Raw genomic sequence first — 13177 nt, forward strand, 5'->3', positions numbered from 1 at the left:
GGAGAGACCTGAAAATAGCTGTGCAGCGACGCTCCCCATCCAACCTGACAGAGCTTGAGAGGATCTGCAGAGAAGAATGGTAGAAACTCGCCAAATACAGGTGTGCCAAGCTTGTAGCATCACACCAAGAAAACTCAAGACTGTAATTGCTGCAAAAGGTGCTTCAACAAACTCCGGAGTAAAGTTTTTATTTGTAGTAATTGTGCTAAAATTTCTAAAGACCTGTTTTCGCTTTGTCATTTCGGGTTATTGTTTGAAGATTGATGAGGGAATTATTTTTTAAATCCATTTTACAATAAGGCTGTAATGTGGAAAAGGTTAAGGGGTCTGAATACTTTCCCACTGTATCTATATCTACAATGGAAAACATATATGTGGAATGCCTTATCTAATTTAGGCTAAAGCAAGTCTGAGGTTTGATGGATTTGTTATTATTCAATTATTGACTCTCTAATAACACGTGAAGTGTTGCACTGAACAACTCTGTAATTATTGACTCTGTAATAATACCAGTGTAACAGAGTTGGATTGGCCAGTTGCCGGTACCTTTTATAGCAGGTTAAATATATGCATGTCTAGTGCACGGGCTGCTTCACGGGCTGCTTCACGGGCTGCTTCACGGGCTGCTTCACGGGCTGCTTCACGGGCTGCTTCACGGGCTGCTTCACGGGCTGCTTCACTGGCTGCTTCACGGGCTGCTTCACGGGCTGCTTCACTAGCTGCTTCACTGGCTGCTTCACGAGCTGCTTCACAGGCTGCTTCACGGGCTGCTTCACTGGCTGCTTCACGGGCTGCTTCACGGGCTGCTTCACTGGCTGCTTCACGGGCTGCTTCACGGGCTGCTTCACGGGCTGCTTCACGGGCTGCTTCACGGGCTGCTTCACGGGCTGCTTCACGGGCTGCTTCACGGGCTGCTTCACGGGCTGCTTCACGGGCTGCTTCACGGGCTGCTTCACGGGCTGCTTCACTGGCTGGCTGTTTTGGGTCTGTGGAAGTTAAGATTTGAACTGCTAATGGCCGAGCGTCATTTACCAAGTAGTGTTAAAAATGGCCGAGCGTCATTTAAAAAACTAAAAAATGCATCTTGTGGCATTCCCTGTCACACCAGAGAACCAAAGAAATCATTGTCGTGCCAAACAACCAATAGAAATCAGTACAGAATGTTTTTTTTAATTTTTTTTACCCAAAGTCAAATGTCTGCACACACACACACACACACACACACACACACACACACACACACACACACACACACACACACACACACACACACACACACACACACACACACACACCCCTCCCCCCTCTGGTCTCTCTGGCAGACGGGAAGTGAGATTAAGCTTGATGACTAGGTAGAGACTGAATGGCCGTGTAACAACACAGGGAGGGTTAGTGTGTGTGTGTGTGTGTGTGTGTGTGTGTGTGTGTGTGTGGCATTCATGATGGCTGGGTTTGAACAGATTCGTAGTGGGGGCAGAACAGAACTGACTGTATGGTTGCTGTGGTTCTAAACCTTAAATCCAAGGGTCTGTTTTCTGCTCAAAATGTCTCTCCTCTTCTACAGGGCTTGAGGTCTGATAATACCAGGCTTAGAGACAGTTTTCCATCAGACTGCTGAACACTACAGGACTGACCACCTGCTCTGATTCTAACAGGACTGACCACCTGCTCTGATTCTAACAGGACTGACCACCTGCTCTGATTCTAACAGGACTGACCACCTGCTCTGATTCTAACAGGACTGACCACCTGCTCTGATTCTAACCCCTAACAGGACTGACCACCTGCTCTGATTCTAACAGGACTGACCACCTGCTCTGATTCTAACAGGACTGACCACCTGCTCTGATTCTAACTGGACTGACAACCTGCTCTGATTCTAACAGGACTGACCACCTGCTCTGATTCTAACAGGACTGACCACCTGCTCTGTTTCTAACAGGACTGACCACCTGCTCTGATTCCAACAGGACTGACCACCTGCTCTGATTCTAACAGGACTGACCACCTGCTCTGATTCTAACAGGACTGACCACCTGCTCTGATTCTAACAGGACTGACCACCTGCTCTGATTCTAACTGGACTGACCACCTGCTCTGATTCTAACAGGACTGACCACCTGCTCTGATTCTAACAGGACTGACCACCTGCTCTGATTCTAACAGGACTGACCACCTGCTCTGATTCTAACAGGACTGACCACCTGCTCTGATTCTAACAGGACTGACCACCTGCTCTGATTCTAACAGGACTGACAACCTGCTCTGATTCTAACAGGACTGACCACCTGCTCTGATTCTAACAGGACTGACCACCTGCTCTGATTCTAACAGGACTGACCACCTGCTCTGATTCCAACAGGACTGACCACCTGCTCTGATTCTAACAGGACTGACCACCTGCTCTGATTCTAACTGGACTGACCACCTGCTCTGATTCTAACAGGACTGACCACCTGCTCTGATTCTAACAGGACTGACCACCTGCTCTGATTCTAACCCCTAACAGGACTGACCACCTGCTCTGATTCTAACAGGACTGACCACCTGCTCTGATTCTAACAGGACTGACCACCTGCTCTGATTCTAACAGGACTGACCACCTGCTCTGATTCTAACCCCTAACAGGACTGACCACCTACTCTGATTCCAACAGGACTGACCACCTGCTCTGATTCCAACAGGACTGACCACCTGCTCTGATTCTAACAGGACTGACCACCTGCTCTGATTCTAACTGGACTGACCACCTGCTCTGATTCTAACAGGACTGACCACCTGCTCTGATTCTAACAGGACTGACCACCTGCTCTGATTCTAACCCCTAACAGGACTGACCACCTGCTCTGATTCTAACAGGACTGACCACCTGCTCTGATTCTAACAGGACTGACCACCTGCTCTGATTCTAACTGGACTGACCACCTGCTCTGATTCTAACAGGACTGACCACCTGCTCTGATTCTAACAGGACTGACCACCTGCTCTGATTCTAACCCCTAACAGGACTGACCACCTGCTCTGATTCTAACAGGACTGACCACCTGCTCTGATTCTAACCCCTAACAGGACTGACCACCTACTCTGATTCCAACAGTACTGACCACCTGCTCTGATTCTAACAGGACTGACCACCTGCTCTGATTCTAACAGGACTGACCACCTACTCTGATTCTAACAGTACTGACCACCTGCTCTGATTCTAACAGGACTGACCACCTGCTCTGATTCTAACAGGACTGACAACCTGCTCTGATTCTAACAGGACTGACCACCTGCTCTGATTCTAACAGGACTGACCACCTGCTCTGATTCTAACAGGACTGACCACCTGCTCTGATTCTAACAGGACTGACCACCTGCTCTGATTCTAACAGGACTGACCACCTGCTCTGATTCTAACAGGACTGACCACCTGCTCTGATTCTAGCAGGACTGACCGCCTGCTCTGATTCTAACAGGACTGACCCCCTGCTCTGATTCTAACAGGACTGACCACCTGCTCTGTTTCTAACAGGACTGACCACCTGCTCTGATTCTAGCAGGACTGACCGCCTGCTCTGATTCTAACAGGACTGACCCCCTGCTCTGATTCTAACAGGACTGACCACCTGCTCTGATTCTAACAGGACTGACCACCTGCTCTGATTCTAACAGGACTGACCACCTCCTCTGATTCTAACAGGACTGACCACCTGCTCTGTTTCTAACAGGACTGACCACCTGCTCTGATTCTAACAGGACTGACCACCTGCTCTGATTCTAACAGGACTGACCACCTGCTCTGATTCTAACAGGACTGACCACCTGCTCTGATTCTAACAGGACTGACCACCTGCTCTGATTCTAACAGGACTGACCACCTGCTCTGATTCTAACAGGACTGACCACCTGCTCTGATTCTAACAGGACTGACCACCTGCTCTGATTCTAACAGGACTGACCACCTGCTCTGATTCTAACCCCAACAGGACTGACCACCTGCTCTGTTTCTAACAGGACTGACCACCTGCTCTGTTTCTAACAGGACTGACCACCTGCTCTGTTTCTAACAGGACTGACCACCTGCTCTGATTCTAACAGGACTGACCACCTCCTCTGATTCTAACAGGACTGACCACCTGCTCTGATTCTAACAGGACTGACCACCTGCTCTGATTCTAACAGGACTGACCACCTGCTCTGATTCTAACAGGACTGACCACCTGCTCTGATTCTAACCCCAACAGGACTGACCACCTGCTCTGTTTCTAACAGGACTGACCACCTGCTCTGTTTCTAACAGGACTGACCACCTGCTCTGATTCTAACTGGACTGACCACCTGCTCTGATTCTAACAGGACTGACCACCTGCTCTGATTCTAACAGGACTGACCACCTGCTCTGATTCTAACAGGACTGACCACCTCCTCTGATTCTAACAGGACTGACCACCTGCTCTGATTCTAACAGGACTGACCACCTGCTCTGATTCTAACAGGACTGACCACCTGCTCTGATTCTAACAGGACTGACCACCTGCTCTGATTCTAACAGGACTGACCACCTGCTCTGATTCTAACAGGACTGACCACCTGCTCTGATTCTAACCCCAACAGGACTGACCACCTGCTCTGATTCTAACAGGACTGACCACCTGCTCTGATTCTAACAGGACTGACCACCTGCTCTGATTCTAACAGGACTGACCACCTGCTCTGATTCTAACCCCAACAGGACTGACCACCTGCTCTGATTCTAACAGGACTGACCACCTGCTCTGATTCTATCAGGACTGACCACCTGCTCTGATTCTAACAGGACTGACCACCTGCTCTGATTCTATCAGGACTGACCACCTGCTCTGATTCTAACTGGACTGACCACCTGCTCTGATTCTAACAGGACTGACCACCTGCTCTGATTCTAACAGGACTGACCACCTGCTCTGATTCTAACCCCAACAGGACTGACCACCTGCTCTGTTTCTAACAGGACTGACCACCTGCTCTGTTTCTAACAGGACTGACCACCTGCTCTGATTCTAACTGGACTGACCACCTGCTCTGATTCTAACAGGACTGACCACCTGCTCTGATTCTAACAGGACTGACCACCTGCTCTGATTCTAACAGGACTGACCACCTCCTCTGATTCTAACAGGACTGACCACCTGCTCTGATTCTAACAGGACTGACCACCTGCTCTGATTCTAACAGGACTGACCACCTGCTCTGATTCTAACAGGACTGACCACCTGCTCTGATTCTAACCCCAACAGGACTGACCACCTGCTCTGTTTCTAACAGGACTGACCACCTGCTCTGTTTCTAACAGGACTGACCACCTGCTCTGATTCTAACTGGACTGACCACCTGCTCTGATTCTAACAGGACTGACCACCTGCTCTGATTCTAACAGGACTGACCACCTGCTCTGATTCTAACAGGACTGACCACCTGCTCTGATTCTAACAGGACTGACCACCTGCTCTGATTCTAACAGGACTGACCACCTGCTCTGATTCTAACAGGACTGACCACCTGCTCTGATTCTAACAGGACTGACCACCTGCTCTGATTCTAACCCTAACAGGACTGACCACCTGCTCTGTTTCTAACAGGACTGACCACCTGCTCTGTTTCTAACAGGACTGACCACCTGCTCTGTTTCCAACCCTAACAGGACTGACCACCTGCTCTGATTCTAACAGGACTGACCACCTGCTCTGATTCTAACAGGACTGACCACCTGCTCTGATTCTAACAGGACTGACCACCTGCTCTGATTCTAACAGGACTGACCACCTGCTCTGATTCTAACAGGACTGACCACCTGCTCTGATTCTAACAGGACTGACCACCTGCTCTGATTCTAACCCTAACAGGACTGACCACCTGCTCTGATTCTAACAGGACTGACCACCTGCTCTGATTCTAACAGGACTGACCACCTGCTCTGTTTCTAACAGGACTGACCACCTGCTCTGTTTCCAACCCTAACAGGACTGACCACCTGCTCTGATTCTAACAGGACTGACCACCTGCTCTGATTCTAACAGGACTGACCACCTGCTCTGATTCTAACAGGACTGACCACCTGCTCTGATTCTAACAGGACTGACCACCTGCTCTGATTCTAACAGGACTGACCACCTGCTCTGATTCTAACAGGACTGACCACCTGCTCTGATTCTAACAGGACTGACCACCTGCTCTGATTCTAACAGGACTGACCACCTGCTCTGTTTCTAACAGGACTGACCACCTGCTCTGATTCTAACAGGACTGACCACCTGCTCTGATTCTAACAGGACTGACCACCTGCTCTGATTCTAACAGGACTGACCACCTGCTCTGTTTCTAACAGGACTGACCACCTGCTCTGATTCTAACAGGACTGACCACCTGCTCTGATTCTAACTGGACTGACCACCTGCTCTGATTCTAACAGGACTGACCACCTGCTCTGATTCTAACAGGACTGACCACCTGCTCTGATTCTAACAGGACTGACCACCTGCTCTGATTCTAACAGGACTGACCACCTGCTCTGATTCTAACAGGACTGACCACCTGCTCTGATTCTAACAGGACTGACCACCTGCTCTGATTCTAACAGGACTGACCACCTGCTCTGATTCTAACAGGACTGACCACCTGCTCTGATTCTAACAGGACTGACCACCTGCTCTGATTCTAACAGGACTGACCACCTGCTCTGATTCTAACAGGACTGACCACCTGCTCTGTTTCTAACAGGACTGACCACCTGCTCTGATTCTAACAGGACTGACCACCTGCTCTGATTCTAACTGGACTGACCACCTGCTCTGATTCTAACAGGACTGACCACCTGCTCTGATTCTAACAGGACTGACCACCTGCTCTGATTCTAACAGGACTGACCACCTGCTCTGATTCTAACAGGACTGACCACCTGCTCTGATTCTAACAGGACTGACCACCTGCTCTGATTCTAACAGGACTGACCACCTGCTCTGATTCTAACAGGACTGACCACCTGCTCTGTTTCTAACAGGACTAACCACCTGCTCTGATTCTAACAGGACTGACCACCTGCTCTGATTCTAACAGGACTGACCACCTGCTCTGATTCTAACAGGACTGACCACCTGCTCTGTTTCTAACAGGACTGACCACCTGCTCTGATTCTAACAGGACTGACCACCTGCTCTGATTCTAACAGGACTGACCACCTGCTCTGATTCTAACAGGACTGACCACCTGCTCTGATTCTAACAGGACTGACCACCTGCTCTGATTCTAACAGGACTGACCACCTGCTCTGATTCTAACTGGACTGACCACCTGCTCTGATTCTAACAGGACTGACCACCTGCTCTGATTCTAACAGGACTGACCACCTGCTCTGATTCTAACAGGACTGACCACCTGCTCTGATTCTAACAGGACTGACCACCTGCTCTGATTCTAACAGGACTGACCACCTGCTCTGATTCTAACAGGACTGACCACCTGCTCTGATTCTAACAGGACTGACCACCTGCTCTGATTCTAACAGGACTGACCACCTGCTCTGATTCTAACAGGACTGACCACCTGCTCTGTTTCTAACAGGACTGACCACCTGCTCTGATTCTAACAGGACTGACCACATGCTCTGATTCTCCGACCTTAGAACACGTACACACAGACAGCTCTGGAAAAAATTACTGATCAGTTTATCTGGTTTTACTATTTATAAGTATGTGTTTGGGTAAAATTAACATTTTATGTTTTAATCTATAAACTAGTGACAACATTTTTTCCCAAATTCCAAATAAAAATATTGTAATTTAGTGCATTTATTTACAGAAAATGACAACTGGTCAATATAACGTTAAAGATGCATTGTTGTCAGACATCAAATAATGCAAAGACAATAAGTTCATATTCATTTTTAAAACACAATACAAATTATTTAACTTAGGAGGAGTTCAGAAATCAATATTTGTTGGAATAACCCTGATTTTCAATGACAGCTTACATGCGTCTTGGCATGCTCTCCATCAGTCTTGATGTTGGTTGACTTCATGCCAGTCCTGGTGCAAAAAATTCAACTAACTCGGCTTTGTTTGATGGCTTGTGACCACGCATCTTCCTCTTGATCCCATTCCAGAGGTTTTCAATGGGGTTCAGGTCTCGAGATTGGGCTGGCCATGACAGGGTCTTGATCTGGTGGTCCTCCATCCACACCTTGATTGACCTGGCTTTGTGGCATGGAGCATTGTCCTGCTGGAAAACACAATCCTCAGAGTTGGGGAACATTGTCAGAGCAGAAGGAAGCATGTTTTCTTCCAGGACAAATCTGCCCGATTCCAGCCGTGCTGAAGCACCCTCAGGTCATCACCAATCCTCCACCAAATTTCACAGTGGGTGCGAGACCTGGAGAGGCCTACAAGACCTGGAGAGGCCTACAAGACCTGGAGAGGCCTACAAGACCCGGAGAGACCTACAAGACCCGGAGAGGCCTACAAGACCCGGAGAGGCCTACAAGACCCGGAGAGGCCTACAAGACCCGGAGAGGCCTACAAGACCCGGAGAGACCTACAAGACCCGGAGAGGCCTACAAGACCCGGAGAGGCCTACAAGACCGGGAGAGGCCTACAAGACCGGGAGAGGCCTACAAGACCCGGAGAGGCCTACAAGACCCGGAGAGGCCTACAAGACCCGGAGAGGCCTACAAGACCCGGAGAGGCCTACAAGACCCGGGGAGGCCTACAAGACCCGGGGAGGCCTACAAGACCCGGGGAGGCCTACAAGACCCGGGGAGGCCTACAAGACCCGGGGAGGCCTACAAGACCCGGAGAGGCCTACAAGACCTAGAGAGACCGACAAGATTGTTATTTTGACCAAATAAATGCTCTAAATGACAATATATATATATTTGTAATTTGGGCGAAATGTTTATAGATTAAAACATAAATGTTAATTTTACCCAAACACATACCTATAAATAGTAAAAACCAGAGAAGCTGATAATTTTGCAGTGGTCTCTTCATTTTTTCCAGAGCTGTATATTCATGCTACAAACACACCAGCTACCAGACTTGTGATTACTGAATACCGCACAATTTAATACCCACCCAGTCCACTCTTCCCTAAAAACACGTGTAAATATTGGACTATAAACTTTGCCTTCCTGTATTATACTGATGCTCATATATTTATAATATTCTACTGAGACATTTACTTTATTTTGGTATTCTTATCTTTATTATTGTTGTTGTTGTTGTTGTTGTTGCCTCGTCCAGAAGGAGCCTGTAAGTAGCATTTGGTTGAACGGTACCATGAGAATCCTGTACATACGACACAATTGAAACTCTCCTCTCCTCGTCTCTCCTCTCTTTCGCTCGTCTCTCTCTCTCTCTCGTTTCTCTCTCTCTCGTCTCTCCTCTCTTTCGCTCGTCTCTCTCTCTCTCGTTTCTCTCTCTCTCTCATTTCTCTCTCGTTTTCTCTCGTTTCTCTCTCATTTCTCTCTCATTTCTCTCTCGTCTCTCCTCTCTTTCGCTCGTCTCTCTCTCTCTCGTTTCTCTCTCTCTCGTTTCTCTCTCTCGTTTTCTCTCGTTTCTCTCTCTCATTTCTCTCTCGTCTCTCCTCTCTTTCGCTCGTCTCTCTCTCTCTCTCGTTTCTCTCTCTCTCTCTCGTTTCTCTCTCTCTCTCTCGTTTCTCTCTCTCTCGTTTCTCTCTCTCTCTCTCGTTTCTCTCTCTCTCGTCTCTCTCTCTCTCTCTCGTCTCTCTCGTTTCTCTCTCTCTCTCTCTCTCTCGTTTCTCTCTCTCTCGTCTCTCTCTCGTCTCTCTCGTTTTCTCTCGTTTCTCTCTCTCTCTCGTTTCTCTCTCTCTCGTTTCTCTCTCTCTCGTCTCTCTCTCTCGTCTCTCTCTCGTTTTCTCTCGTTTCTCTCTCTCGTTTTCTCTCGTTTCTCTCTCTCATTTCTCTCTCTCGTTTCTCTCTCTCTCTCTTGTCTCTCTCTCCTCTCTTTCTCTTGTCTTTCTCTCATTTCTCCCTTTCTCTCGTGTCTCTCATCTCTCTCTCTCATCTCTCTCTCGTGTCTCTCTCTCTCAACACAAAGTGGGTGTACGTGGACAGGCACAGGGAGCATCACTTCTCCCTGACCACACAAGTCAATATTTACACACCTTGGAGGGAGAGAGAAGATGGCCTTGTTGCAGGGCCACCTGTCTACCAGATGTTGAACAGGAGTTGAGGGGAAATTATTCTGAGGGATAGTAGCGAAAGAGATGGTCTGGTCCTTAGTCATATTCAGGACCCATAGTTTACTGGTTAGTTTACAAATGGTAAAACCTCCGGCCATAGATAGTTATTGGACACGTTGATATGTTTTTTTCTTGTCCTTTCAAGGAGTCGTCTGAGTCAGAGCTGTGTAACGGCCAGGGGCGGGGCTTACGTACGGAGGTGAGGAGTAGGAGTGGCAGCGTCACCCGGAGCCTGTCTTCCAGACCCACCCAGACCTCCAGGGCCCCCAGAGCCAGGCCCCCCACTGTCGAGCTGACACGCACCGAGCCTCAGCCCCAGACACAGACCCAGAGAGAAGGCATGGTGCCTGCTGGTCTGGCCAGCACCCTGGAACACATAGTGGCTCAACTAGATGTTCTCACACAGGTAACACATCTCTCTGTTTTATTAGTGTGTTATTGATGCTGAAGCAATGTGTGCTCTCTGTCTCTGTCTCTCAGTCTCTCTCTCTCTCTCTGCCCCCTCCCTCTCTGCCCCTCTCCTTCTCTTTCTCTGATCCCCTCTCTCCTCTCTCTCTCTGCCCCTCTCCTTCTCTTTCTCTGATCCCCTCTCTCCCTCTCTCTCTCTCTCTCTCTCTCTCTCTCTCTGTCTCTCTGATCCCCTCCGTCCTTCCCTCTCTGCCCCCTCCCTCCTCTCTCTCTCTGCCCTCTCCCTCTCTCTCTCTGCCCCCCTCCCCTCCTTCTCTCTCTCTCTGCCCTCTCCCTACTCCCCTCCCTCCTCCTCTCTCTCCCTCCCTCACTATGACCTCTGTGATTCTCTCTCCTCTGTGGAGTCTGGTGAGGTTGCCTTACTGCCAACTCCATACATTATTAATATCTCTTAAAGTGGAAACTACCGAGCTATATATGAAACAAACTGAGAATTGATATATGTCAGAGAAATGAGAGGTTTTCCATGACGTCGAGTAAGAAGAGGTGCATGGTTAATATAATTCACCACAGAATTTATTGCTATTCTGACATATTGTTATCAGGTTGTAAATCACGGCCGGTACATTGTTTGCTGCATTCAGCCATTTGGTGATGATGCCCTGTTTGAGATGTGTGTTTTCCATCCAAATTGACTTGTTGATTTAAAAGGTTGTGCTTGACGTAGTGCACATCAGAAATACATGTTGCAGTTAAATTTCCCCATGTACCAAATAAACAATACAATTTCACCACCTACTTTTTAAAATTGTATTTATTTTAATTGTATTAATTAAAATATCATGATCCATTGGGTAATTTTTTCAATTTCAATGAATAGTCATAATTTGAGCTAGTCTGTCCATTTTAATATCTAATATAATAAATTAACAAGATTGCATTTTGCACCTATGTCTATATGCCCCTATGGCCAAATGATAAAGCACAGGGTATTTGTAGGATAAAACATCTCTGCTTTCTACCCTCGTTACATCACATTATGATTGATAAAACATCTCTGCTTTCTCCCCTCGTTACATCACATTATGATTGATAAAACATCTCTGCTTTCTCCCCTCGTTACATCACATTATGATTGATAAAACATCTCTGCTTTCTACCCTCGTTACATCACATTATGATTGATAAAACATCTCTGCTTTCTCCCCTCGTTACATCACATTATGATTGATAAAACATCTCTGCTTTCTACCCTCGTTACATCACATTATGATTGATAAAACATCTCTGCTTTCTCCCCTCGTTACATCACATTATGATTGATAAAACATCTCTGCTTTCTACCCTCGTTACATCACATTATGATTGATAAAACATCTCTGCTTTCTACCCTCGTTACATCACATTATGAATGATAAAACATCTCTGCTTTCTACCCTCGTTACATCACATTATGAATGATGAAACATCTCTGCTTTCTACCCTCGTTACATCACATTATGAATGATGAAACATCTCTGCTTTCTACCCTCGTTACATCACATTATGAATGATGAAACATCTCTGCTTTCTACCCTCGTTACATCACATTATGAATGATGAAACATCTCTGCTTTCTACCCTCGTTACATCACATTATGAATGATAAAACATCTCTGCTTTCTACCCTCGTTACATCACATTATGAATGATAAAACATCTCTGCTTGTGTTTCTCCCCTCGTTACATCACATTATGAATGATGAAACATCTCTGCTTTCTACCCTCGTTACATCACATTATGAATGATGTCGGACGTAGGGATGAAACTCCGTCGTCAACCCTTTAAATCGACAAGTCAATTGGATGGAAACATCTCATGCGGATTGTAGAATATTCACGTGAAAATCTGTCGTAGATTGGAAGGAAACCCAGCTGTTGAAACAAACAGGGCATCATCACCAAATGGCTGGAGGCAGCAAACAATGTACCGGCCGTGATTTACAAAAAATTATAATCTAAAATACTGTAAAACTATTTGGTGGAGTGTGCTTTCAATGTATATGTATATATATGTTTTTTTTAAATGTGTCTTGAAGACAATGTTAATTTCCTATTGACTCTAGTGTTCCATAGTCCTACATGTGCATTTACACAACAACAAAAAGAAACCAAGCATCACACAGTTCCTCTCGCTAAGTTCCCTCGGATGTTGTGGCCGTAATTCATCACCGTTCAGTGTTCATTGTGGATTTGTCCATTTAGATCATTCCAAAAAACAGGCAGAATAAATTAATAAATAAATTAAATTGAATGTCTGTACAGTACCAAATGTTTCGACACTACTCATTCAAGGGTTTTTCTTTATTTTTAAAAAACTATTTTCTACATTGTAGAATAATAGTGAAGACATCAAAACTATGAAATAACACATATGGAATCATGTAGTAACCAAAAATCTAAATATATTTTATTGTTTGAAATAGCCACCCTTTGCCTCGGGGACAGCTCTTGGCTCTCTCTCAACCAGCTATATGTATATCGAAAAGACAGATTTTGGTTTATTAGAGAG

General features: G+C 46.7%; 1 protein-coding gene across 1 annotated transcript in view; it reads left to right on the forward strand.

The window, feature by feature from the left end:
• poc1a (POC1 centriolar protein A) overlaps nt 1-13177 on the forward strand; it is a 98086-nt gene that overhangs the window by 56916 nt on the left and 27993 nt on the right. Inside the window, exon 10 of the mRNA XM_064967431.1 lies at nt 10364-10624. Within this exon, the coding sequence (XP_064823503.1) occupies nt 10364-10624 (261 nt within the window). The remainder of the gene's footprint in view (nt 1-10363; nt 10625-13177) is intronic.

The sequence above is a fragment of the Oncorhynchus masou genome, chromosome 6 (genome assembly GCF_036934945.1).
Source record: "Oncorhynchus masou masou isolate Uvic2021 chromosome 6, UVic_Omas_1.1, whole genome shotgun sequence".
NCBI lineage: Eukaryota > Metazoa > Chordata > Actinopteri > Salmoniformes > Salmonidae > Oncorhynchus > Oncorhynchus masou.